The 26,999-nt window shown below is 55.9% G+C and overlaps 1 protein-coding gene across 1 annotated transcript; it reads left to right on the forward strand.

The window, feature by feature from the left end:
* Positions 1-20,594: 20,594 nt before the first annotated feature.
* LBX1 (ladybird homeobox 1) lies at positions 20,595-25,481 on the forward strand. Its single transcript, XM_080596927.1, has 2 exons — positions 20,595-22,030; positions 22,294-25,481. Exons 1-2 carry the CDS (start codon positions 21,706-21,708, stop codon positions 22,791-22,793), a joined length of 825 nt encoding a protein of 274 aa, XP_080453053.1. The 5' UTR covers positions 20,595-21,705; the 3' UTR covers positions 22,794-25,481.
* Positions 25,482-26,999: the final 1,518 nt, after the last annotated feature.

Genomic DNA, 26,999 nt, shown 5'->3' on the forward strand with positions numbered 1-26,999 from the left:
TGTGCATGCGTGTGAAGGGGAGGTGTTTATACGCACAGATACATGCTTTTAAGCACACGTCTAAATCTGTAAAACATTATTCCTATGTGTGCGCATGTATAAATGTACCCATATGGCATTCCTCAGGGGTCTGCCCACAGTTTATCCCATCACACGGCCACGTCCTGCTGCCGCACACGCTTTTGGAAGGGGACAGGCAGCAGGACCCTCTCTCCCCTCCAGCAAGCACCACGCACCCCGAAAGCAGGCGCCCTCGCCCCATCTGGGGTGCCATAAGCGAGGGGAGCTCTGGCAGCTGCCTCCCGGCCCTGCTCCACCATGCAGAGCTGTTCGGGTTTAAAGCGGGAGCTAGAGGGGAGGCTTATTTTAGCAGCAAGTTGTTTTCATGGCCTGCTTCGTCGAAGCAGAGGCGGGCTCATTTAAAGGGAAACCCCCTGCGCGCGGGTCCAAGCACGGGGCTAATTTTAGAAGCCGGAATATCCTGGCGCAGTGACAGGGGACTCGAGGGGACCGTGCGAAGTGGGCGCCAGCAGAAACAGGGCACGGGTCTGGCCATGTATGGGCTGCTGCTGAGGGCCCAGGTGGGTGCGCTGCCCTGGCCAGCTCGCTTCTCCGTGCCTCAGTTTCCCCACCCCCAGGGGGGGATGTTGCTTCCGCATGAGACCACCGGAATGGTCACGTCCCGGTTGCAAATGGCAACTAGAAAAGAGAAGTTCATTTCAATCTCTTAGAAAAGATAAAAGGGATTCTGGGAGGACTGTGTTTGTTTGGGTTTTTTTTAAGTGCTTTTTGCAGTTCAAAGAGTGTGAGAGTTTGCAGGGAGGATGCCAGCAACAGGCCAGGCTCAGAACCAGCCTGTGGGTTTTAACCCAGCATCTGCAGGCTCAGGATCGGGGTGCAGCCTTATCCCAGCTACTCCCGCAGCCTTGCCCTGCTGCTCCAAGCGCTGCAAAACCCAGGGATAAGCTGCCTGCACGCCCTCCCTGCAGCCTGCCAGCCTGCTGAGCTATAAGCTAATCCTACCCCGAGCTGATCTATAACTAATTCACTCACAACACAATTGCAATATCGATTCTCAAACTGCTTTGCAGACAGTGCTGAAATACGTGTGTGTGTGTGAGTGTGTGTGTGCAGCAGGGACGAGGGAGCCGGCTGACAAAAAGCCGCGGCGCGGGGAGGGCACGGGTCAGTGCCCGCGCTTCGGGGGGAGATCGGAGGGTGCTGCTGGGGGGAGGCAGCCAGAGCTCCCCCCTGGAAACACCACTGCCAAGGGCTGTGGCTGGCTGCAGGGAGACCGAATGCTCCTTTCCACCAGGGCATCCTGCGGACACTACGCATCCACCGTCGCTGTGAAGCAAACCCAGTCCCACGCTCACCTACAGCCACAGGAATCACTGCAGCGTGGGCAGGCCTGGGGCTGGGCATCGGCGTTTTGGGGGAGAAGCACAGGAGCAAAGAGCTGGGTCACGGCTAATGGGGAGGTGAGGCCACGCTCCCAGCACGAGCTGGGCTTACCTGGGGAGGCAGCCACCACCGCAGCTCCTGCTCTGTCCCTGGAGGATGGGGCAGCTCGCCCCAGCACCACCGGTGCCCGCTTTCTGCTGCACCCAGAGCCCCATGGACCGACAGTGCTTTGGGGCACAGAGGGGCCCCAGGAGGGTGTATCTGCAGCCCGTCTTGCTCCTGCCAGCCCGGTTTGGCTTCAAACAGCCTGGTTTTGGCTACCAAGCCCATCACAGACTGGACACAGTGATCTTGGTACCTTCCTAAGCCCTGGGGCGAGCACAAAGCACTCCCTGAAGGCAGCAAGAAAAGCCCCCTGCTTCGGTCAGTGGTCTCCGAGAGCAGCTCTTCACCCAAGGAGCCGTGTCTGAAAGGTTGATTTATGCAGCACAAAGTAAGGACGACATATTTAATGACGAATGGAAATGTCGTATCGATCCCAGGGACGGGCTGTATCACACGCGGGCTGTCGCAGCATCCACCGAGTGGCTGGGGCAGTCGATACGGGGAGCAGGCTCTGCACCCGGGGAGCATCAGCAAGCCGGGATAGGAAACTGGAGGAACCTCCTAAACTGCGAAGCAAAGAGGATGTCCAAGGACTTCCCAACACCCAACAGCACGGTTAGCATTTCCAGGGTGTTTGCGGGCATGAAGGGACACCTTTGGAAAAGGGACCCCACAACTGTGTGAGGTGACCCCAAAGGGATTTGGGGGGCTGCCGTCATCCCCCTGCCCTGCTGCAGCCGTGAGGGTCTGTCGCGTTGCTGTAGCAAAGGCTCAGCTCAGCTGGAGGAAAGTTCCACTTGGGCAGAGCACAGCAGAGGGGAAAAGTGATCTTAAACTGGCAAAAATAGAGCATCAGCCTCATATAATTTCTCTGAAAACAAGATTTATTGAAGTTCTGTCTGTGGAAATCACTGTAGTGTGGTACATTCAACGCATGGGTTCGATCACTGACTCGTACCCTACTACATTTTTCATTAGGAAAAATATTGGCTGGGAAAGTTTGACCTCATAATCTCTGCATTTTAAACAATAACTAAGGAAAACAAAAGTGACGGGCTAAGGCAATCTCTTCCACCCCAGCACTCTGCTAGGCAGGAGCCAGGACCTGAAGTTGGCTGCCCTGGACCAGAGCTGCCTGCTGTGACACCTCCAGACCTGGGGGACATTGGCCACATCTACCCAAGGGGTTTCCAGCATGGCACAGAGCTCACCGGTATGTGCTGGAGGACAAAGCCACACAGGCTGTGAGCTCAGGACAAGGAGGGTTTGCAAAAAAGAATGGCAACATTTCAGAAAGCTGGGCTCCGTTCCCAGCGTAATCTGGGCCCCTGAGCATGCCCAAGCAGGGACGGTCTCAACTGCAGGGCAAATGAGAGATAACCCTCATCTGAGCCTCGACTTCTCGCCTTTCCGTAACCAGGTCTCCCCAGGCTGCAGGCAGCACGGGGTCGGGCAGACGGACAGATTTCCATCCAGGAGAGCTGTGGTGTCCACCTCCAGTGCGGCCAAGGTGTCCCTGCCACCCGCCAGGGCTGGCTGGAGCCTCGTGCTCCACGGCGGCCCCTTTCAAATTAATTCCTGTTTTACGGTCTAAATAAATTAACCTCCATCGATTAGAGGTTCCCGGTGCTTTTAATGTCAGTGTCATAATCAGGCGCCAGAATGGATTTGCCTTTCTAAATCATAGCTCCAAAAGGCTCTGAACGTGATGCTCTCGCTGCCTGATGCGCGCCGGGCAGAGCGGCGAGGCTGGGGGTCCCGAGCTCGCCAACAGCCTGCCCCTCACAGCCAACACCGGGCCTCTCCCTGGGCTCTGTCCGTGCCTCCCACCACCTGAACTCCTCGGCCACCAGCTTTCCAGGGAGGTTTTCTGTCTTCTGCTTTATCGCTGCAGATCTCGGGGCCCTTTCTGACCATTCATCTGACACCGGGCAGAGAATTCCTTTCCACCCCCTCTCCCGCGCTCAGCATCTCCCCTGCAACTTGGTCCAAGACCCTCGGTTTGATTTCCAAGTTCTGACACAGCCATCAGTTACGAAGAGCGATTAGTTTGGTTGTTGTCGTTAAGTCATTTTTTAAATGGCTCCAGGCGGCATTAGAGAACAAAGAAACAAAATACCCGTGAAAAGAGTTAATCACAAATTACTAATTATTCCCCCCCTCCCTTTGTGCTTCTTCCTCCCCAAATCATGAAATATTATCCCCATGAAGAAAGGAAAAGGTCTGTCCATCCGTGAGCCCTTCACGGATTTTATACACCTAATTCATCAAACGAGAAACACTTCCTGATTGTCCGGGATTATTTGGAGAGGGGAGCTCCTGACCCCCGACCCCTCCGCTGAGAGCCACGGCGAAGGGCGAAGGCTCTGATTTACGTGTCCCCAGCCCCGGGGAGGGGACCTTGCAGCCCCCCCACCCCTGCCAGCCCCCTCCGCCCGGGGGGACCCCAGCTCCCGTGACTCCAAACGTTTCTGAACCCACTCGGATTTTATGGGGCTGCCGATTTCAAATGCGCCGAGTGCTTTGAACAAGGCGCTGTGCATGCCGATTGGGTTTTCATCTTTATTTACAGTGAGGTCCTTTATTCCCCTTTCCAGCCGAGAGGTACGTGACACAAGACAGGTCCTGAGCTCAGAGGGACAATCTGGAAGGCATGGGCCTCTGCGGATTTCGCTGGGAAGGAAAACCTGGGGGTGGCAAGGGCTGAGTGCTCCAAGGCACACAGGGACACCCGTTGCTCCCAGGTGTGGATCCACCAGAATCCACTTGTTAAAAATCCCCAGGTCACTCCGAGTGGAGGTGGCTACCTGGGAAGGCACCATTGAAATAGTGACTCCTGCAAATGTCCTAATTCCCTGCTTGCCCTGTTCTCATGGAAAGCACCAGTGGTGCCAAAAGAGACACAACTGTGATTGTGCCAGAGCAGAATCCACTGACGAGGAGTCTGGATGCAGATAAACCCAGATAATAATGGGGATAATATTTCAGACCCTTTGTCACCCCTTAATCTCTTCCTCTGTGGCTCTTCCCGTTCCCCACTGAGCCTCACTCCTCACATGAACAAAAGCGTTCCTGTTCCCAAGCCCCCATCAGAACATCCCTCCAGGCCTTGAAGATGCTCAGGGTTCAGCTGCAGACCCACACCTAAATACTGAAGATATTCTTATAAACATGCAAAAGCAAAATCAGAGGACTTGAATGCCTCCAGGAGACCCAAGCTCCAGATCTGCACAGCAGACGGCAGCGGTAACTGTAGGACCGCTGCGTGGTGGGAAGCTTGGACATGCAGGTACATAAATCCCCACCTCGAGGTATTTTTGCAGCCCTTAGGAATGGCTCCCATCGCAGAGGTGCTCTGAACTGCACCACAACCTCTTCAACAGCCTCCAGTTTTGCCCTTTGCTTGTTTAAAACCCTCTGACCTTCTCTGCATGCGTTCAGAAGGACATCCTACTTTGAGTGGCAATGAACCTACTTGTCAAAAGACAAACAAACAAACCCTATCCCCCAGACCTGGGAGGTGAGTTTGGGAGCAGCGTGCCCCTGGGCTAACCGCTGCGTTTCCCAGGGCAGAAAGAGCCAGTCCTGTTTGCCTAAATCTGAAAGTGATGCAAGAAGGGGACCATAAGGGAGTATGGAAATGCATTTGAATCAATAGGATGAAGTTAACAGGATCAAGAACAAATAAAATGAATCAAATGGGATAAAAATGCCAGAGGCAACGCTAGACTCGGCTGTGCCCCAGGGATCCCTGCTAGAGGAGCAGCACAGCCAAGTTCAGCCTCGGCCGTTCCTTCCTGGCTTTTTAAAGCTTGGTGGATTTAGGAGCTTTGGGCAGGATTTTTTTTTTCTCCCTGTCAATGATGTCTCAATTGAAATAATGTGTGAGATTCTTGGGTTTGCTCCACACCCACCTGGCACGGCTCAGGGCCCGGCTTCTATTAATGGCAGCTTCCCGTGACCCAGCGGCGCTGCTTTGGCTACCGGGGTGTCCGGAGAGGTGCCTACATGTGAGGTTTGGGTGATGAATTTAAAGCAGCCATGTTTGCAGACCAGGTCCGATGTTTATGTGACAGCCTCTGTCCTGATTCAACAAGCATGCTGACAGCCAGGCTTTGCTCCAAGCATGTGCTTAAATCTCTTTGGCTATCGAGGGCTTTATGCCTGTGCTTTAAGTAAAGCAGGTGCTTTGTGGATCGCGTCCTGCATCCTCTTAGCAGGGTCACCATCTTCTCGAAGATAGCAGGGAGAGGCTGTGGAAGAGACACTCGGGTATTTGCTAGCTGCTTTCCCAACAGTTCCCGCTGTGACTGCTCCTGCCTGGCTCCCACACAACCAAAACACGAAAATAAAACAAAAAGAAAAAGCATGCAGATATGTTGCGAAGCATCTTTTCTCCCTACCAGCTCCCCAGGCACCTCGCCAGCGGGTGTGGGTTCTGCCTCTCATCGAAGCACAGACGTGATTCACCTTGTTTTATGGGTAACAGGGGTCTTCAGGAGCCAGAACAGCCCCTGGACCCTGCTCACCAGTGGGTGAGTATAGGGACCCCGGGTACCCCAGCTCCTGGAGCATCCCTCTGGCGTCCTGCCCCATGCCAGGATCTGGCCCTGCACTGGAACCTGACTCCAGGGTTCACATTCCCACCCTCCCCAACCCAGCCCAAAGCTGTCACACACTTGGTTGGAAACGTGACCCTCGGGGGGGGCAGAACCCCGCTCCCCACCTCTGCTATCTCACGGTGCCCTCGGGGAGCAGCCCCTCGTCCCACCGCCTGGGCTTTGCCACCCAGCTCCCGATCCAAGGCTGGTTTTTGCTTAGCTTAGGGGACTGGATGAGTGCGCCGCCAGAGGCGAGATGGCTGCAGGCCATCTGCTAAAATAGTTGCTTGTCATCATCTCCTTTGTCCGGGCTGCAGGCTGGCATGACCTGTCCCCTCTGCTCCCTCTGAGATCCTTTTACACCCAGCCTTTGAAGGACTGACAGGCAGCGGGACCTTGATCTTTCCTTTCGTCCTCTTCCCCCTGCTTCTCTCCCTTTCCTCTGCCACCTGCTCTGGCTGTTTTCTCCCCGTTCCTTTTGGGGGCTCTTCTTCTCCCTTCCCCATTGTCCCCTTTCTCCCTCCGTGGGTCCTCTCCCTGTCACCCTGGGTGGTTGCAGACCCCTAGGTTAGTTGGGGTGCCCACCCAAACCACCACCACACTCCCCCAAAGAGGGACAGGCTCCACTGGGACGTGTAGGTTTGCGTGGGTCTCGGTGCAGACCCAGCAGTGACCACAGCCCAGGGAGAGGACATCCTCCAGCACCCTCACCCAGAAGTTCCCACCTCTTCAAGCCCCAGGGTGGGTGGATCGTGTGCCCCCCCCCCCCCCCCCCCCCCAGGGATCATGCAACTCTCCCAGGGATCATGTGCCCCCCCCCGAGAGGCTGATCAAAGCAGCCCCTTCACCCTGGCACCGGGCTGTGCCGAAGCCTCTCTCCGCAGCAGGTTGCCCCAGCAGTCAGGTGGCCAGCGTGGCTGAGCAATTCCTCCCGGGTCAAGGACCTGGCATGGTGGGGATGTCACTTACACCCAGACGTGGATGGCACAGGCCAGCTGGGGGGGATAACTCACCCCAGCGTGCTGAGCCCCTTCCCGAGGTGCTGTGCTCCTGTTCCAGGGGTGCCTGCTGGGTCTGAACCAGGAGCTGCTGCACGTGATGGTGGCCACGCTGGCTCTGACCCCTCCTGGGCTCTGAGCCCCATCCCAGGCCCTGATGCCCGTTGTGTGGAATGGGAACGCATTGCTTTCCAGTGAGAAACGCATTGTTACACTGAGAATAATTGGCCCATAATGCCAGCTGCAGGGACCAGAGCATGCATTTCCACGAGGTTACGCTCCTTCCAATCCATCTGCTGTCCCTCTGTCGAGCTCGGATGTCTCCCCTTCTGCCCCGCTCTCCTCTCAGCTTTCAGAGAGGCCCTGGATGTGCATTGAGCCCTTCTGCCACCACCTCCACCGCCCCACAAAGAGATGAAATCTCCTTACAGTCATGGCAGAGCCTTACCACGCTCAACGCTTGCAGGGAGGGGACGGCAGCCACCGTCCCACCCTGCTCCTGTGCCCTTCCCGCATGGCACGGCCACGCAGGGACATCCAGAAGGCGAACAGCGCGGGGCCAGGCTGGCAACAGCGAGCAGGGCAGCTCCAGCCCTCCGCAGGTGCAGGGCTTCGCGGGCAATACAGCTGCACACTCATCTCTCTTACATGCTGGTCCCGTTTTCCCGTGTCTCTGCCTTTTTATCCTTGGTGCTTTTGCCTGACGGGTGCCCGGTGAGCAGCGATGCGCTGCCATTTCCAACAGCACCACAACGGGTGCCAGCACAGCGAGGGCTGCAGCCTGGTGGGCTGCTGGGACCAAACCCCAGCGAGGGGCGAGCCCAGGGCACAGCACACTGCAAAACCGAGGGCGGACGGCTGCAGCGAGGCGAGGAAGGGGCTGATTTACACCCCCGCCATCTCCATGCCGCTTCGTTCCAGCAGAGCTGAAGTGCCGGTTGTTCCTGTACTGGGCCCGTCGCGGTGCGAGATCCTGCCAAAGCATGAGAGGGATGTGCGGTGGAAAGCGTATCAGGGGTGGTATTGTCTACACGCAAATGCTCAACTTTATGTACTTTTAACTAGAGGTGTAACAGATGGTTGCATCTCGGTCCAAGCAGCGGAGAGCCATGCCCATTCCGGCTGGAGCCAATCAATCCCGCCACCCTGGGGAAAACGGCAAGCTGGGTTTGGAAGCGCGGCTGCCAGCAAGCCAGAGGAAGGCTCCACGCAGGCGAACGTGGGCTGCTGCCATGCGAAACCAGGGAAACGGGATGCAAAACCAGGGAAATGGGATGCAGAACCACGCAGGCAGCCAGCAAAGCGCCGCGCCGCTGGCCTTCGTGCGCTCGCCTCCTCTGTCCGGCCGCTGCCCTGCGCTGGCACAGGGAGGGGAAGGCGAAGGGGTTTGCTGGGGAGGGGAGGGCACTTTTGGGGAGATGGGAGGGATGCTGCTCCTCTCCCGTGTGGTGGTGCCGGGGAAGGGGCTCCCTGAGCTGCTGTGCCCTGCTCAGCACCCCCAGCTCAGCCCATGACAGACATGGGGCAGGGGGACACCAGCATGGGCAGGACCCGCCCCAGGCCCTACAAATGTCATCTGCTGTTGGTGTCTGGGGAACTTCGGGGCTGATGGAAGAAGATGTAGGGGTGTCTAAGTCTGGTTAATTCGGGGACATAGTGTAGGGTTTTGGGTATAGGGAGCTGGCACGTGGAGTGAGATTATCCAGTTCTGCTTATGGGAAATGGGGCCCAGAGCTTACAGTCAGGAGATTTTACCGTAACGGCCTTCGGCATAACCAAGAGCAGGAAAAAGAGCCCAAAAAGTAAAGAAACATCACACCGTCCCTGTTTCTCAGGCTCACTGGCTGAAGTGATGGCAGATAGTCACTCACCTCTGGGGCAGGCGTCACGTTTTCCAACAGGACTGAATTCTCCTCATTGTGTGAAGGGCTGGATACATCCACGGTTTCTGCCAGCTCTTCCAGACCCACGTTGTGGGGTGAAACACCTGCATCACACCCTCCCCATGCATTCTTTATATGAAAAGAGAAGGAAAGACAGACTACCAGAGGAACAATTTCCCTGTGCCAGTCACCTCCTGCCAGGGAACCTGCAAGGCTGAAGCACTGCGGGACCAGATGCAGCCGAGCCCACGGGTGGTTTGCGAGGTGCTCAGCAGACACCCGGGTCTGGGAGGTGTCCCAGGGGCTGGGATTTACAGCAGTGCAGAGCATCAGATCGTGAACTGCAATGGGAGGTCACAGGGAAGGCAGTGATTTTGTTTAATGGCTTCTGGAGACTGAGGGATTTGGGAAAATCACTGGAATTGCAGGTCCTGGTGGGAAATCCATGCTCCGTTTCAGTGCTGTCAACACAAAGCAGCCAAAAGAGCAGGGAGATAGGTTCAAAATCATGTCTGTTTTATCCTTGTTGCCTGCCCTGGGTGGTTTGACCATAAGCATCAGCTCATCTTCAAGGGTACCTCTCTCCCCACAAAACGTGGGTTAGAAAACTCATCCATGACCACCGAGCTGTCCCCAAGGTTTTGAGCAAAACATGAACAACTTCCAAAAATGCATCAGAGCAGTGAGGCTGGGTGGCCCAAGGAGCCTCCCCAGCAGGGCACAGGGCAGCCCAAGGCTGAAATCTTGAGGACTGCTCACAGGGAGACACCTGCATCAAGGACTTATTCCTGCCCACCCCTAACACCTCCCAGAAGCCCTAAAGTTGCACGGCTGAGATGGAAACGCTTCCCAGCAAGCAGGCAGGGAGACGGCAGGCAGCCTTCTGCAATTAAAATGAAGTATTTCAAGCAAATCTGGCTCACTCCTCACTCCTGTCATATACCAAAGCCCTGAGATTGCCTCTCCAGAGGCTCCCTCCCGAGCCTGGCAGGGTTGGTGGCCCCCACAGTGCCATCGAGCCTTTCCCATCACCTCCATGAGGATGGAGGCTCCAGCCTCTTCTGAAGACCCCTTCTCCCTCCCCCTTGCACCTCCCCCTCCTCCTCTCTCGTTGTCACATCCACAGGTACCTCTCAGCAGATGTTTGTGATGCTTTTGTAAAACGTTCCCACCTCCCAGAGCCTATGCAGCTCTCTCCTCACAGGTGCTCTTGTCCGGGGAATGCAATATCACAAAGCAATGGCTCTGACTGCAGACATCTCCTCCTCCAGCTCCTCTCCCTATCTGACAGGCAGGGCACCACACCTAGAGACACCAAGAAATGCCTTGGGGAGGCTGAGGACACTTATCCTTACATATCTGCCATCATTATTCCCAAGGCACGATAATTTTTAACAGCAGCACCTAGAAGTCCCTTGGATATTTCACTTTACACCTGCAAAGCCCTCCCAGCCCTGGGAACGTGGGTACCTGAAGGAGCCACACCTGGCTGAGCAAAGCAGCAAGCCCAGACCCACTCGGGTCCATCCTAGGAGAGTGTGTGAGAGCCTCAGACTCCCTCTGTGCTTTGCCCTGGCTCCTCAGGAAACCCTGGAGATTTTGGCCAGCTAGGATGAGCTTTTTTCCTTCTTTCCATCAGCTTCTCCACTGGCTGCTCAGCCCTGAATTACAGGAGAGGCACTGCCCCTGGGTCAGCTCCGTGCTTCCAGAGTTTAGGAATATTTTAGGAATTTAGGAAAATTAGGAATATTGGGAATACCAAGGACTATGGACATCTGTGCTGTCAGGCTAGGGAGAGGGCGAGCAGGGATTAACCGTGTGTTGCCTCTTCCTGAACAAGTGCGAACCGAGTGAAGTTGTCTGGTGGCAGGCTCATAACAAATGAAAGGAAGATCTTATCTGCATAGCTTGTAGATCAGCCGTGAAACTCATTGCCCCGGGATATTGTGGATGCCAAAAGATTATATGGGTTGAACAAGTGGTTAGACACGTTCGTGGAGGAGCAATCTATCTGGGGCTGTAAAACACCCAAGTATCACTTCTCAGGAATCTCTGAACCACAGACTGCTGGGGGCTGATGAAGTATCCCAGGGAAGCACGCCATATACTCGCTAGGGTATGCATTCTGATAATATAATGCACTAATATAACGACAATAATACACTCCGTAATTGGGTTTTTCCCTCCCTAAGCACACCCTTCCACCAGCCACGGCTGGATTCAGGGTATGGGGCCAGGCAGACCTTGGCCAGACCCCGTATGGCCTCCCCCAGCCTCTCTACACAGCGCTGGCATGGATCAGTGCCACGCCGACTGTCATTAGCACTCCTGCAAGCACACACCGAGCTGCCTCAGCGCTCTTTAAATGAGACAGGTAAAAATAAAACCTCTGATCCTGAGAGGGTTCGTCAACCTCATCCTGCATCGCAAAGCCCTGCCCATGCAGGGGAAAAGCCTGGCGCTGGGCTGCATGTGACTGAGCTCTGCCTCTGCAAACAGATCTGCCCATCAATCTGCCAGCCGCTGTTGTCTCTGGGTGCGGGTGTCTGCACCTTTCCTGGAAAGTTCTCCATTAGGGGAAAAAACAATCTGGAAGTGGCTTTTTCCTTTCTCAGGAATAGGTTCTTTCCCGTCGCTCACCTACCAAAATCCCTGCCCCCGAAGGTGACCTGGGGATGGGGCTGGATCACGCCCCTCCTGTACCAGGGGGAAGTTTGGGGAAGGAAGGGCAAAACTTCTTCATCCAAATACATCTAATAAAAAACGGGGAAGAGCAATGCTGGAAATATGCTAAGTAAGCAAAAATCTGGCTACCCAGAAGTTTTCCATGAGGCATCAGGAAATCTCTAAATTGCCATGAGTGCCTTATTTAGTGGTGTGTGTGCTTTTTGTCCACACAAGTTCCAGTCACTGCAGCCATCAAACATTTTTTAATAGGAGCATTAACTTAAGAATAGCTAACAGTAATATTCCTAGCTGTGTGGAAACAGCATTTTATTAAATGCTTCACACAGATTTTGTATAATAAAGATGAATATATTATATCCTCTGCCTCCCCCAGAGTGAAACAATAATAGGAAAATAAAAAAAAAAAGCCAATAAAGTGCAACATAAATAGAACATAATGGGACTAGTAGCGAACTGAACTGACTATATAACATCTGCTATTGTTTGCCTGGCAAACGCAAACAAGGGTAGAAACCAAGAAAGATTTTAACAGCCCTAACCTCTTCCCCCCTCTGCCGCAAAGAAAGCAGTGCTGATATCCAAAGCAAATCTATTTCAGAGCTGATGGAACAGCACAAGGCACGACTTGCAAATTCATCCTTAACCAAATGTGTCAAAATTCCCTCGGTTCCCGTGCACCGGGCAATTTCCACAAGCCTTTTGATGCCAGCCAGTTTACTTGCGGAAATATTCCTGGGTCTGGAGAGTTCTCGATGCAAACATTCATTCATTTAAAAGCTCGGGGGTTTTTTTGCCATGTATTTGCCCCTTGCTGCTCTCCGGTTTCCAGAGCCCGGTCACCCCGTCAGCTGAGCAGAAACAAAGCCATGTGAGCCGGGCAACAAATCGTGCCAATTGAAGAGGTACAGAAAGAGGCGACATTTATGGGCAAGGCCTCAGCTGGCTCCCGTATATCATAACCGGGGAGCGCTTGCCTGCATCCAGGACCTTTGTAGAAATTGGGAGAGCTACGGGATCAAACTGTGAGCAGAGGGGGGAGAAAATAAAAGGAAAAGAAAGGAAGGATTTCTGCCCAGCAGCTCCTTCGCGGGTAGCAATCTGGCCAGCTCACAGGTGCTGGGAACCCAAGGCTTAGCATCTGCAGAATTCAGTCTCTGTTTGTGACCAAACTTAAATCATAGGCATCCTGATACCAGACAGATAACAGAACTGGCTGGAAGCTGGGGGAAGGAGAGAAGAGCTAAATGCCTATAAAAGTCATTTTCTCTTTTATTTGTTATCTTCCTTGTAATGATCACACCATGTTTCCTAGCTATTTTTGCAGTAAGTTGTATGCCGGTCTCAGGAGGCCCCTGGATGACTTATTATTAACGATGTCTTCTTATTATGGATGGTGATTTATTATCAGAATGATTATATTTGTACCGGGTATGCCGTTCTGCTGCCAGCACAAAGCTCTTACCATCTTCAGAGCAAAAGGTCGTGTTCCTGCAGCACTACGTGCCCAGCTCTGAAACTCTGAGCCAGTGGAGCTGCAGATTATGCACACACACGGGGCAAAAGGGCAAAGACCAAAGAAACGAGGAGCCCTGCTGCACCCACAGCACTGCAACTGCTCCACAGCTGGGGGGCACTTGGGCACTCCACCAGGTTTCACTCCTCCTCACCCTCTCCTGCATCCCCTCTGGGGAGTGAGGTCACCATGTAAGGACCTGTATATATCTAAAAAAAAACCACATTGCTGCAATCCGTAGCTTGCATTACCAGTCGACAAGTGTTTAACCTTAGGAAATTGGAGTCACTTTTTTACCCTGCTTGCCTTGGAGGTCTCACACTGCAATGCTCCCAGCAGCTCTAACACGGGACTTGCAGGGCGCAGGAGCCTTTTGACGCCAGCCTCTTGGCTGACACTAAAAGAAGCCGCAGGAGCAGGTAGACGGCTTCCTACGCCGAAAAACACAGGATTTAGGAGCAGGAGAGGGGCTGCTCCTGGCAAATCGCCCCGGGGGTTGGGCCAGCCCCGCGCCCCGGCCGCGCACCCTCTGCGCTCCCCGTCCTCCCTCTAGCGGCTGCTCCCAGCCTCCGCCCCGCGGGTCCCCTGCTCTAGGGCTCCCTTTGCAGCCTCTCTCACAGCCCCTTCGAGACTCACCTCCAATCACACGGGTCTTTCCCGAGGCCTCAGACCCTCCCCGAGGTGAGATGTAAGGGCATGGTGACGCCCACCCCAGCCCTTCCCCATGCACATCCCCAGCTGCATCACTTCTGCATCACTTTTGGGGCCTCCCTTTATGGGTTTCACTCCCCCTCATTAGCTCTTCCTCGGGACACCAGTGGGTCCTCATTAAGGTGTAGGACTATCAGGTGTGGGGATCCTGACTGCTTGTGTCATATGGAGGCAGAATCCGGGCCCACGTGTTGCTGCATATTTGGCATTAGCCAAGGTCTTCTTTCCGCACCTGTACAAAGCAGCAGAACTAAGGAGACCCCGAGGAGATTTCAAGCAGAAAAATGGGAGAAATCTTGAGGCTGTTCACTACACATGCTTTACTAAGTGCCCAGGAAAAAAAAAAGAAAAAAGAAAAAAAAAATCCCAGGCAGTGAAGTTCCACCATTCCAAGTCATCGTTCATCAGCTGGAAAAGAGCCCTGGGTCTCAGGCAGGAGGACGTGGGAATTTGGTGCCACGAGATGTCACAAAGTGACCAGAACAGAGGACAGAGATTGGCCGGACCCTGGCAAGCGCAGAGATGGAATCACTAAAGATGAGGCTCTTTTGCAGTGATGTTAAGCCTCAGTGTTCAGAGTTTGAGTCATTTCCTGAAAAGCAGGAGTTAGGGAAATGCCTAATAGCAAAGAGATTTTTTCGCCCCAGCCTGCTTTAGGAAGCTCTTCTCTCCCTCTCGTCCTCATACCGGCAGGCAGCAGTGGAGCCAGGAGGCAGCCTGATCTGACAGCGACGGGTGCAGAAAGCTGACAGCAGCTCTCAGGCAGCACGGAAATGCCAGCCACCACCACAGGATGCTGAATGCGCCCGTCGAAGGGGCTGTGCCTGGGCTGAGGAACGCAGCTGAGGCTCCTGGGGCAGAAAGCAGAATAAAATAAACCGAGGTACAAAGCATCCCACCAGAGGTGTCTGTCCTGACCGCGGCCAAGCTGGGGAAAGGCAGGTCTGAGATGGGCCTGAGGCAGGATGCAGGGAGCTGCTGGCACTAGAGGGGGGTGCAGCAGAGCCCCGCATCCACAGCAAGGGCTGGGAGAGGGTTGGGGACCGCCTTGGGAACCGCTTAAGACCCCCTATGGTCTGGTCCCAAGGGGGGCAAGGAGAGCAAGCCTAACACAAAGGGATTTTAGGGACAGTCAAGTTTTAATTCCCAGCAGCACTCGTACCACTGGAAGGAAGAGGTGAATCCTGCCCGAAGGAAACCCCACGGGCCCAGCCTGGATTTCCCTTTGCCCCCCAAGCAGGTAAAGGAGAGCCACCTCTGGGCACAGCCGATCCATCGCTCCATCAGGGCCTCCGTGTCCGAACCCCAGAGCTTCAGGGGGGCGAGTGCCTCCCCTGGGAACCATCCTCAACATGTCCCATCAGTGTCCCTGGGAGACGGGGGGCCAGGGTGCAGAGCACCCACTGGGGTGGTGGTGCCTGTGCTGGGGGAGCCCGTAGGGGTCCTACAAGGTAGGATGGGGTAGGATGCAGAAAAGGATGGATGGAGAAATGGGAAAAAATAAAAAAAAAAAAGGGAGGGAGAGAGTGAGAGAGGGAGGAGCAGCCTCGCAGCACAGAAAGTTGGAAGAGATCACGGCCAAACTCCAGCAGTGCCTCCCGCTCCACATCTTGATACTGCTTTTGCAAGGGAAATATTAGTTTTTAATTAATTTTCTCACTTCGGTTGCTGGAAGAGGAGGAGGGAGGGGGATCACCTTCAAAAAAGAAATACAAATAACTGCTTTAACAGGAAAGTTTTGCTGCTGTAATTTATTGGAAGGCAAAATGAGCTCCGATTACATTATCCACCCGCACTGTGCCGGCAATGCGTACTTCGGATATTGCGCTATAATCCAATGACTGCTCCTGAATTATTAACACCAAGTTGTTATTAGAAGAAGTTGCCTGGCTTATTTCCGCCATTCTCCCCCCCACTCCCTTTATTAAGTTTCAATTGATTCCCCACACCTCCTCCTGCCCCCCAAAAATGAGCCTTCGCCTCCCCGGCTCCTTCAGAGCTGCCACACGTTACTTGCATTTGGCAGCCTGGTGAATTATTCACGCGTGCCGGGAGCGGAGGAGATATTACAGGTCTCGGAGGAGCCAGCACGGCTCGGCTGTCATATCCCTGTGTGGATGCCCCCCTTGTTCCCCCCCCGTCCAACAAAGTTTTGTCCAGAGTGAAGTTGTGGGGCAGGGGACGTCCTGTGAGCATCCCCTGTGCGCTCCTCGCCCCCGTTTGCTCCCTAACCCAGCCTCGCCTCTCCCGGGATGGAGAAGGGGCACGGAGGGCCCGGGAGCTGCCAAATCTCTGCCGCCCACAGAGCCTGGCACGGCCGGGAGGCCTGAAATGCCCCCGGTGGCTCCGTGCCACCTCCCTGCCCGCCTCCGGCCTCCCTCCTCCTCCTCCTCCTCCGCGGGGGTCCTGCAAATAGCACTTCTCAGTGTTTAAAAATAAAATAAATAAAATAAAATAAAATAAAATAAAATAAAATAAAATAAAATAAAATAAAATAAATCAAGTTCTCGCCTCTCTACAACCTGGGATGGGCACGTCCCGGCTGTTCTTCCCCGGGAGCCCACGTCCAGCTGCGTTTCTGGGACTAGAAATTAAAATTCTGGAGTTTAAAAGGATAAAAAAAATGCATCGAGCCGCAGGCAGTCACGCCTCCATTTCGGGAGCCCCCGTGGCGGCTGCAGAAGGATCCGACCCTGTCCCGGTCCCTGTCCCTGTCACTGTCCCCACCACCCTAATCTGTGGGGGTCAAAGTCCCCCGAGCCTGGCTGCCCCCTGCAGCGGCTCGGAGGGGCTCTGCACCCCCCCGGGAACCCCGAAAGCCCCCGGCGTGCTTAGGGACCACCCGGCCTTTGGGATGGGGACACCCTCGGGAGTTGCGTTTAGTTTGTGCTTGGGACCGACTTACTGGGGGGGGGGGTCCCCCTTTTTCCTTCCATCCAGACCCCAGGCACCCTCCTCCAGGAGCATCCCCCTTACATCGGGGCTCCCCCAAATTCGTTGCCCTTCCCCGGCCTCCCCGACGGCGGCAGGCTGTACGGGCACAGCGTGGGGGGGGGCAAGCCAGGAAAAAACAAATTGTCCCCTTGAGCTGGGGCGGGGGGAAGGGGGGGCGATCCTCCATCCCCACCGGCCCCGGTGCCGCTGGCTGTCCCCGGGAGTTTGCTCGCAAACGAAAAAGCGGGGGCTGCCCCCCGCTGCCCCGGATTCAGCCGTGGTTTTGGGGCGCTGGGTTTCATCCCCCCTCCCCCCCCCCCGGGATAAAAGGGGGGCTCGGGCAGGGCCCTCGCCGTGCCTCCGCCGCTTCCCCGCATCCCCGCTGCCCTGGGGAAAACCCCGGTTTCGCTATTTTTTGGTTGAGGGGAGAGGTTTTTTGGGGAGCTGCGCCCCCCGCCCGCCCGCCCTGCCCCTGGCCCCGTTTCCCCGGCCGGGTGCGGGCGCTTGGGTCAGGTTTATTTTTGGTGCGGCGAAGTTATTTATTATTTTTTTCCCCCGCAAGGGAACGGCTTGCCAGGGGAGGAAGGAGAGGGACACAGCTCCAAAACGACCTCCGGAGATCGGCTCTGGCGGGGGGCTTCTGCCCAGCCCCGCGGGGCTCCCCGGGGCCCCCCTGGACCCTCCCCGGCAGCGCCGGGACCCGGCGGGCGCCCAGGCGGGGGCGGTTGTTTGCCGGGGGGAGCAAGGAGCCCGTCGGAGGAGAGGAAGGAGGACACCTGTGGCCACCCACGGGGGACACGGGGACATTTACCGGCTGCTCTGCGAGGGAAGGCGAAAGGGACCTCCGGGCTCTCTCCGCCCGCGCGCACTCGCGACCCCAAATCTGGGGAAAGGGTGTGGGGGGGGGGGCTTTAAGACAAAACCGAGTTAGTTGCCGGGCTCCCCCCGTGCGGGATGCTGTGCCAGGCCCCTGAGCTCGCTGGCAGCTGGAGGGCACGGAGTCTGCTCTTCTCCGAGCCTCTCCCCGGGAGCCGCAACGTGTTCAGGGCACTTCAAGCAGGCAGACATAACTGGGAGCCATGCACGGCTCAGCTATGCCGGGGAAGGAGGTGTCATTTGTACGCAGTTACTTTGGTGATCAACACTTGAATGATTTATGCCGCCTGCTTTAATTCTATTCCTGTGACATTTTCCTGGACAAAAGCGGGGCCGCACGCAGCCAAACCCGAGCGGCCCCCGGGCTGCCTGAGGGGGGGGGGAAAGGGGGAAGGACGGTGCCACCACCCCAAAATACGGCTCTGGGGGCGGCGGGGGGGAGACGCCTCCAAAGCTGCCCCCCATAGCCGGAGGGTTTCTTCACGCCCCCAGGTAAGCTTCGGGTTCAGCGGGGGTTTTCTGCGGGAAAGGCCGCTGCTTCGCCCGCTTTTCTTCCCCGGTGGAAGGCGGGGACCCTGCGCGACATTTCCCCGACGGCTCCAGGACCCCCTCCTCCAGCCCCCAGTGCCGCCGTTCCCCCTTCTTTGGGTCCGGCCCCAAACTTTTCTGCGTGCCCCAAGGGGGAATGGGCGCCGGGTCCCCCCTCACAGGAGCTGGAGCTGGTAAGCGCGGGGTGAAACGCTCCGAATGAGGGCGGTTTTCCCCCCAAAACGAACCCAAAACTGGGAGAGAAGAGCCGACGGCTGGGCGGGCAGGAGAAGAGCCCGGCAGGACGCGAAGTTTGGTGGAGGAGTCAGGATCCGACCCCGGGCTGCTCCCGGTGCCCCCTGCTCCCCGGGGCCCTCCGAGGACGGGGAGATGCGATGGGACCCGCCGCGGGGCACCGAGGGTCTCGAATTCGGGGCCGGATGCCAAGAGGGCTGCCAAAACAAAACAAAACAACACAAAACAAAAATTAAGCATCGGAGGGTGCGGAAAGGGGAAGCTGTGCTTTTTCCCTGAGCCAGGGCAGGGGCAACCCAGCCTGCCCCTCCTTTTAGTTTTGCCCCCCCCCCCTCGGAGCGCAGATATATAGGGTGTCGGTATAGGGGATGTATGCGTGGGGAGCGAGTTGCAGCGAGCGCAAAGCGCAGGAAACAAACCCAAACGCACCAAAGGCGCCAGCGAGCAGCCCAGAGCACGGCGGAGCGGGGTCGGGGCGACCCCCCCGGGGACAGCCACAGAGCCCCCTTCCCTCTGGGCCCCCCCGGCCCCCCTCTTTCTCAGCGATGTGATATTTTGGGGGTGGCGGGGAGAAGGGCAGGCGCCAGGCCTGGAGCCGCCCGTGCAGGGACTGAGCCCCGCATCGTTGGCACGGACCGGGCGAGGCAAACGAAAACAGCCCCCCCCCGGCCCGGGGAGCCTGTCCTGGGGGTGCTGCCCGCCCCCCCCCCCCACGGGCTGTGCCCGCTTTGGTTCCCTTGGGAACCAAAAAGCACTGGGGGCACGGAGACCCCTGACCCCCCTTCAGGAGGGGAGACGCTTTCTGGAGGGGCTCCGGGAGAAACCCCAAATCTTTGCGGCTCTCTGCCGTCGTTAGCACAGTTTCCCCCCCTGCCCTGAACGGAGGGGGCTGCTCTCGGGGTGGGGGGGGCGCAAGCTGCGCCCCCGCGCTGCGATCCGCGCTGCGGGGAGGGCGAGCAGCCTGCAGCCTCGGCGCATCCCAAAACGCTCGGCCAACCTGCCCCAAGTCTCACCCAGGAACTGGATTTTTTTGTTGTTTTTCCCCCGTTCTTTCTTTCTTTTTCTTCTTCCTTTTTTTTTTTTTTTTTTTTTTAATCTTATTTCTGTAATTATAACACCAGCATCCCCGGCTGAGTCCTCAATAAAACCCGGATCCTGACATAAAACGCCACGCTGGAAAATAATGCGATGGGACACAAGGGAGAGGAGGAAAGTCTCTAATTGGTTAAAATATGTTTAAATCACTTCATAAAACCCAAGCAAAGCGAAGCAAATAATCCACCTAGCAAAGCAAAGAAGCCCGGCGATTTAGAATCAGTGTAATACGCTCCCCCCCGACCGGCTCCCCCCAGCTCCTCGCAGTATTTGATATGATGAATAACCCAATATAGGCCTTTAAAAATAGGTCACTGCATAAAGAGACTCCCAGAGAGCTATAAAAAATGGGAAGAGGGCGCTTTAAGGAGAGAAGCCATTTGCTTCTTTTGTGCTTCTTTGGTACCTAGCGGCCTGGGAGCTGCCGGCCGCTCTCCTCCTGCCACTCGAGGTGAGGAAGGAAAAAGTTGGGGCCGGAGCCGGAGCCGAGCCGAGCCCCTCGGGTCCTCCCCGTCCAGCCGCGGGCCGGCTGCGGGCAGCCCGGCCGGGACCCCCCGCCCACGGAGCCACGCACGTCCCCCCCCCGCCCCGGCCCCGGGCTTTGTCTCCGGCCCCGGTCCGGGTTAGAAGGGGCGATTCTCTCCCCCTCTGCGTGTCCCGGGTTGATTTTCCCCGAGGGTGTGGGCGCCGAGCCCTGCAGCACCCCGCGCCCCCCCCCCCGCTCCTTCCAACTCCGGAGCCGCCCGAGGGCTGGCACGGGAAGGCCTGGGGCTGGAATCCGGCCCTCTGTGCCCGGGGAGGCCGAGCTGAGCCAAACCGAGCCGAGCCGAGCCCAGCCGGGCCGGGCCCACCGCAGCCCCCGCGAACACCGACCCCCGGCGGCAGCAACTTGGAGGGGGCCCGGCCCCGCAACCCCCCCCCCCGCCCGGCACAGGGCGCTGGGAAAGAGGAGCACGACAAATTCAGCGGCAATCTTCGGGTTTTATTCGAAAGGAAAGGTCTGCCTTACCTGGAAACACGCATCTCCCCTTCTTCCCCTCATTAAAACACCAAACGGCTCCGGGTAGAGCCCGAGAGAGACATTTTAGACAAACTAGTAGCCGAAATTAAGAAGAGGGAGCAATAGAATAAAAAAATATATATATCGGGAAAAAAAAAGAAATAAAAAAGCCGAAAGAAAAAAAAAAAAAAGAAAGAAAGAAAAAAGAAGCCGCCGGATTTTTGTTTTGTTTTGTTTTCGCTTATTATTAATTTTCACTCTACTGTATTATCCTTATGCAATAAAGGCTGCTTTGTAATGTAATTTAAAAATATATATGTCCAAACAAATAGCAGGGCCAGAATATGACAAGTGCATTCAGCATTATAATTCAACTGGGCTCCACCTACATACCGCCTCCTAATTAATGGGTCTCCGAACTTGCAAAAGCCTGCATTGGACAGAGAGAGAGAGAGCGAGAGAGAGAGAGAGAGAGAGAGGGCGAAAAGTGTCATTGAAGATAATTGATTACCTCCCAATCAACAATAACTTGTTAGCAATAGTCAATTACCCCGTCTCTTCTCGCCTCTTTCCCCCCGGTCCGAGGTCTCGGTGCGAGGGCTGTTCTCCCCCTCTTCGAAGTCTTTTTTTTTTCTTTCTTTTTCCTTTTTTTTTTTTTTTTTTTTTAGTTTTCCTTATTTTGGGGGGCATTCGTTTCGGGGGGGAGGAGGGCAGGGAAAGTGCCGCGATTTGGGGTGTTTCTTAAAATAGCAGCTGGGAAGAGGAAAAGAGAGAAGAGAGAGAGAGAGAAGAGAGAGAGAGAGAGAGGACAGAGAGAGAGAGAGAGAGAGAGGGAAAAATCCCCGACCCGAAACCCTGGGACAGGAGGTGCGGCAGGACCACCTCTCGGCGAGGGACCGACGGCAGCTCCGCTCCCGGCCGCCCCGCCGGCCGCCCGACGTGGCTCTCCCCGGGCAGAACCGGGGCTCCTCCGCCGGCCTTGGAGGTGGGCTTCAACTTTTGCTCGCTGCCCTCTCCTCCGCCTCTCCCCCGCGGTCCCGCCGGGGTTTTCTCCCCGCGGCAGCGCATCCCCGCGGCGGGTGGGGAAGGCAGCCCCGCGCGGCCCGGCCCCACCATGACTTCCAAAGAAGAAGCCAAACCTTCGTCGGGGGAAGAACGCCGGAGGAGCCCTCTGGATCACCTCCCCCCGCCGGCCAACTCCAACAAGCCCCTCACCCCCTTCAGCATCGAGGACATCCTCAACAAGCCGTCGGTGCGGAGGAGTTACGCGCTGTGCGGGACTGCCCACCTGCTCTCCGCCGCCGACAAGCACCCCCCGGCCGGGCTGCCCCTCTCCGGCCGGCCGCTGCTCTCCCAAACGTCTCCTCTCTGCGCCCTGGAGGAGCTGGCCAGCAAGACCTTCAAGGGGCTGGAAGTCAGCGTGCTGCAGGCGGCCGAAGGTAAGGAGAAGCGCCCGGGGGTGTCCCCTCGGGGTCGGGGTGGAGGAAAGGTCGGGGGCGCCGTCGGGGATTTGGGGTTTTTCGGCGGAGCGGGGAATAAGGGAGGATTTGGGCCACGACGGCCGGCTCCGGGGGTGGAGGAGCGGAGGCTGAGCCTCGCCGCCTCCCCACCGAGAGGCAGGGGTCGGGAGGGGAAGGAGCGGAGGGGCGGGGGGGGGGGTATGCCGTCGAGGAAAGGGGGCAATGTGGCGGCTCGTCGGCAGGCAGGGACGGGATGACGATCTTCGGGCAGCGGCAGACGCCGAAAAAGCGTCGGAAGTCGCGGACGGCCTTCACCAACCATCAGATCTACGAGCTGGAGAAGAGGTTCCTCTACCAAAAATACCTGTCGCCGGCGGACCGGGACCAGATCGCCCAGCAGCTGGGGCTCACCAACGCCCAGGTCATCACCTGGTTCCAGAACCGCCGCGCCAAGCTCAAACGCGACCTGGAGGAGATGAAGGCCGACGTGGAGTCCGCCAAAAAGCTGGGCCCCAACCCCGCCGTGGACATCGTGGCCCTGGCCGAGCTGGAGCCCAGCACCGAGGGTCGGGGCAAGGCTCGGCCCGGCTCCCCCCCGCCGCCCCCCGCAGCCCGGGAGCCCGGCGCCCCGCCGCCGCCCCGCCCCGCCTCGCCCCCCACGGAGCGGCCCCGCAGCCGCCGGGACAGCGAGGAGGAGGAGGACGAGGAGGAGGAGGACGTGGAGATCGACGTGGATGACTGAGGGGCGGCCGCCGGGCTCCCCCCCGCACCCCACGCCCCCCCCTCGGCCCGCTCCCCCATCCCCGCCCGACGGCTCCAAACCGGCCCCCCCCCCCCCCCCCCAGCCCGGCCCGGCACGGCTCGGCACGGCTCGGCCCGGCGGCTTCTCCTCCTCGGTCAGAGCAATAAGCAGCAGCAGCCCGGCACACACACACACACACAAAAACACACCCCCCCACACCCCCACAGTCACGCGAAAATTAATTTAGGGTAGAGTCGCTATCCCTCCGCCTGTCACATCTTCGGAATGGTGCAATTACGGACGGCTTCTGTATAAATATTTAAACGTATATATTGGATTTTTTTCCCCCCCTTCCCCCACTTTTTTTTCTCTTTTTTTTTTTGAGGTTTTCATTATTTTTTTTTAAAAAAAAAATATCCATCCGTTGCGATTATTTCGTCCATAAGGGAGACGCGTAACCTTGGAACAAACTCGGCTCCCACCAGATGTCTGGGGGGGCGGCTGTTTCCAAAGACTTCCGAAACGAACCGCTTTAGAGGAGGTTTAAGTTAGGCTTAAAACGGCGACGACACGAAATCAGCCACTTTTCTTTCCCTGCATGTTTCAAATGTGCACGAAGTAATTTTGGTTTTATTTTTTTTTTCCCTTTTAAAAACATTTTTTTTTTCCTTTCGCAATCTTGGGAACTTGGGGATGGGGTATAATGCAAGTTTAAAAATATATACTTTCTTTTTTTCCTAGAGCATAGAGATTTGTCTCCAATGCAATTTCTGCCTCATTTTACCAATTAAAAGCTATTTTTACCATTTTCTGCTATTGTTGTGCTTTTATTAAAAAGCTGCCTTTCGTATTTTTGATATGAAGGTGGTAACAAAAAAAAAAAAGAAAATTAAAAAAAAATCCTAGAATTATTTTTTACTCTTTTTAGAATTTTTTGCATGCTACGGAAATAAAAAGAACAAATCCCAAGATCAATACATTTAAATATTACGCTATAAATTAAAAATTAAAAAAAAATGTACAGATTTAAAACCTGTTTTTGTTTGAATTGTACAAATTTTAAAAGGCCTGCTATTTAAGTTCCGGTAGGGACAATGTCGCTTTATTTACTGTCTCTTAGAATTGTACAGATAGCTCTTTTTTCCGATACAATAAAATCTTTACCATTTTAATATACTTTTACCGTCCTTCTTTGTGAACTAACCCCCGGCCCCGGGCCGCGGCCGCCCCCATCCCGTTCGCATTTAAAGTTTCTGCAGCGCAGTTACCTGCGAGGAAATGAGGGGCGAGGAGCACCTGGGCGGGAACTTTAGCACTTTGATATTCCTTTTTGGTTTTAATTTTTTAGTGTCATTCTTTGCCTGGTGGAAGCGCGCGGCCAGGCTGGAGGCGCAGCTGCCTCCCCGGGGCCGGCTTCTAGGGCGGCCGCCCCGCACCTCCGCACCCAGCCGGGGGGGAAAAAAGGGGGAAAAAAGGGGGAAAAGGGATCGGGGGGGGGGGGCGAGGAAGGAGCTGGGGCCCCTCTGCACAAAAGCAGCTCCGTGTGCGGCCGGGGGGAGCTGCCCAAAGCCCGCCGGCCGACACCAACCGCTCCCGGGCACAGGCTCTGCCTCTACGGCACCTACGGGGCACGGGGATGGGAAATTGGAAAAGGGGCCCTTCCCCTTCCCCTTTTTGCCCTTTTCTCTTTTTTTTTTTTTTTTTTTGCTTTCTCTTTTTTTCTTTTTTTTCTTTTTTTTTCTTTTTTTCTCTCTCTCTCTTTTTTTTTTTTTTCCTCCAAAATTAACGCTCCCCTGAATGCGCTTTCCCTTGGCAGCGTGAGCTGCCTTTTGGAGGCGAGCAACGCGTGTTTCTCCCCATTCTTTGCAAAATTTATGTGAGAAAGACAAATCTGGTGTACAGTGGCAGAGCTCCGCGGAGAAGTGTCCAGATAAGACAGGGTTGGTTTGTGGGTTGGATTTTTTTTTTTTTTTCGGTCCAGTTTCTCCGAGGCTAAATAAATCTTTCTCCTCTTTGAGAATGGATGGGGTTGTAATTTTTAGCGTAAAGCATGAAAACTGGGGACAAATGAGCCCTCTTCTCTGAAGTGACAAGCGACAATGGAGCATATACAGCCTCCTGCGGTTCGCCATGCTGAAACAAGCGTGCCCCTCCGCAGCAGAGAGAAGGCGAGCGCTTGGAGACCATATGGTTTTTGAATTTTCTTCACAATTTCCAGACAATTTGATGGATTAGGTTAACCCTCCCTTCCACTGTTTAACTCCGCAACAATGGGAGCAGAGCTGTTCTCCCTTCGTCGGGGCATCTGTGCGCTTCTATTCTTCTCTCTTTCTCTCTTGGTATTTGGAACAAGCCTATGAATTACAATGAAATCCACTTTTCTTTAGTATTATTTGGAAGAGCACTTGTTTTCCGCCACCTCCCGCCCCCATCCTCCCATCCCCTATTTTTTTTGTTTGTTTTTTTTTGTGTGTTTTTTTTTTTCCTCCGAGTGATAGGTTTGACTTCTGTCCAGATCTCTCGGAAAGCCTTCAATCTTGTCCTTAAGTGTTTTTATGCTAAACAGGCAAATCGTAAATGCTGAGAAACTGTGACATTTATGTGAAGATCTAGTTAAAGGGCTTTATTTGTTTTCTTTATCTGTTCTTTTTTTTTTTCCCCATTCCCTCTCCTCATCCCCCTCCTCTCCTGCCCCCTCCCTCCCCCCAGCCTTTTATTCTTTTGTCTTGGAATGGATTTAATGAGGCTGCAAACACTACAATTCAATATAACCAAGAAATAAAAAAAGGGTGGCTGGGTCTATGGAAAATAGGCTCGGAGTTAATTTGGATTTCTCATCTATTGACTCGTGTGTGCAAACAGCAGAGCTGCCGGGCCGCCTTGAACCCGGCGAAGTTTGCCACACGTGGCTGGGGCGGGTTGGTAAATAATGCCTCCTCCCCAAGATTTGCAGCGTGCTCATTTGGCTCGCCCCCCATTTCCAAATAGCCGGGATTTGGGTGAGTTAATTCGCGTACAGGAAAAAAAAAAATGGAAAGAAAAGAAAAGAAAAAAAACCAGCAAGCTTTTTATCGTGCCTGTGTGTGTATATATATATTTAGCTTAAAAACCGAGCGCCGGCTTGTGCCCCTCATTTGTCATGCATTTTTAAACGCGCCGTTTCCTGGGATTACCTAGCCGCCTAGATTTATTGCCCGGGGTTTGCTCTCTCTCGAATTGTAGGCACACTTCGGAATCGGGTGGGGCTTTTTTTTTTTTTTTTTCACCTTCTTTTTAATCTCCTTTCTCTCTCTGTCTCTCCGCAGCAGCAGTAGGGACGCGGAGCCAGCGCGGAATCGGGCCCTGCGGGGCTGAGCCAGCCGCAGCCTCTCCCAGCCGGCTCCGTGCCCCGGCAGCGGGCGGGGGCCGTGCCGAACCCCCCCTACAACCCTACAACCCCCGAGACCCCCCCCCAAAAAAAATTCCCTGTCCCCTACAACCGGCCGGGCCCGCCCGCGGGGGAGCCGCCGGGATGGGAGATGGGTCCCTGGGTCCCCGAGCCCCCCCGGGGCCGTTCCTATTTTCGGGCCTTCTCCCGGCCCCGGGGGGGGTCCCGGGGGGGCAGAACCGGTCCCGTATTCCCACCCGGCCCCCGGCAAAGGGGCTCGCTGCGGGCCGGAGGTTGCGGAGCTCCTCGGCACCGTGCCCGGGGCCGGCGCCTCGCTGCCCCCCAGGATGCGCGGGCCCCTCGTTGGGGCCCGGGGTGGCAAAAGGGGGGGGGGGGCGGGAGTGGAGAATTCCTCTTTCCCAAACGAATCGGGACGAAAAGGGTCCGGATTCGAGCGGGAAACGCGGGATTCCCGACGGGAAAAAGGAAAGGTGTAAAACCGGGGAAAGCGGGCTCCCCGAGCTCCGGGTCGGTGGAAGTGAAAAAAGCGAAATTTGGCCAAAAAGGGGTACGTTAGCACCGCGAGGGCTTTGCGAGGATGGGCTGGAGACCCGGCTGCCCTCCCCCCCGTGCCCGCCCCGTCGGTGCCCGGGCCCCCCCGTGGGGGCTGGCGGCCGTGGGTCCGAACCCCGGTGCGGGCGCTGGGAGCGGGCCGGGGCTGGGGACGAGGCTCCCCCCACCTCGGGCACGTCGCCCTCTTCCCGGGGGGGGCCTCGGCCAAGCCCGCATCCCCTGCCCACGATTTTCCCTGCCGGCGAAAACCCCATTTCTCAAGCGCC

Source organism: Anser brachyrhynchus, assembly GCF_964034855.1.
Source record: "Anser brachyrhynchus genome assembly, chromosome: 6".
Lineage (NCBI taxonomy): Eukaryota > Metazoa > Chordata > Aves > Anseriformes > Anatidae > Anser > Anser brachyrhynchus.

Excerpts from the sequence above, each read along its gene's own strand:
- LBX1 (XM_080596927.1), top strand. The coding sequence starts at position 21,706 with ATGACTTCCAAAGAAGAAGCCAAACCTTCGTCGGGGGAAGAACGCCGG. Across the intron at positions 22,031-22,293 it reads CGTGCTGCAGGCGGCCGAAG|GCAGGGACGGGATGACGATC; the intron begins GTAAGGAGAAGC and ends GCTCGTCGGCAG.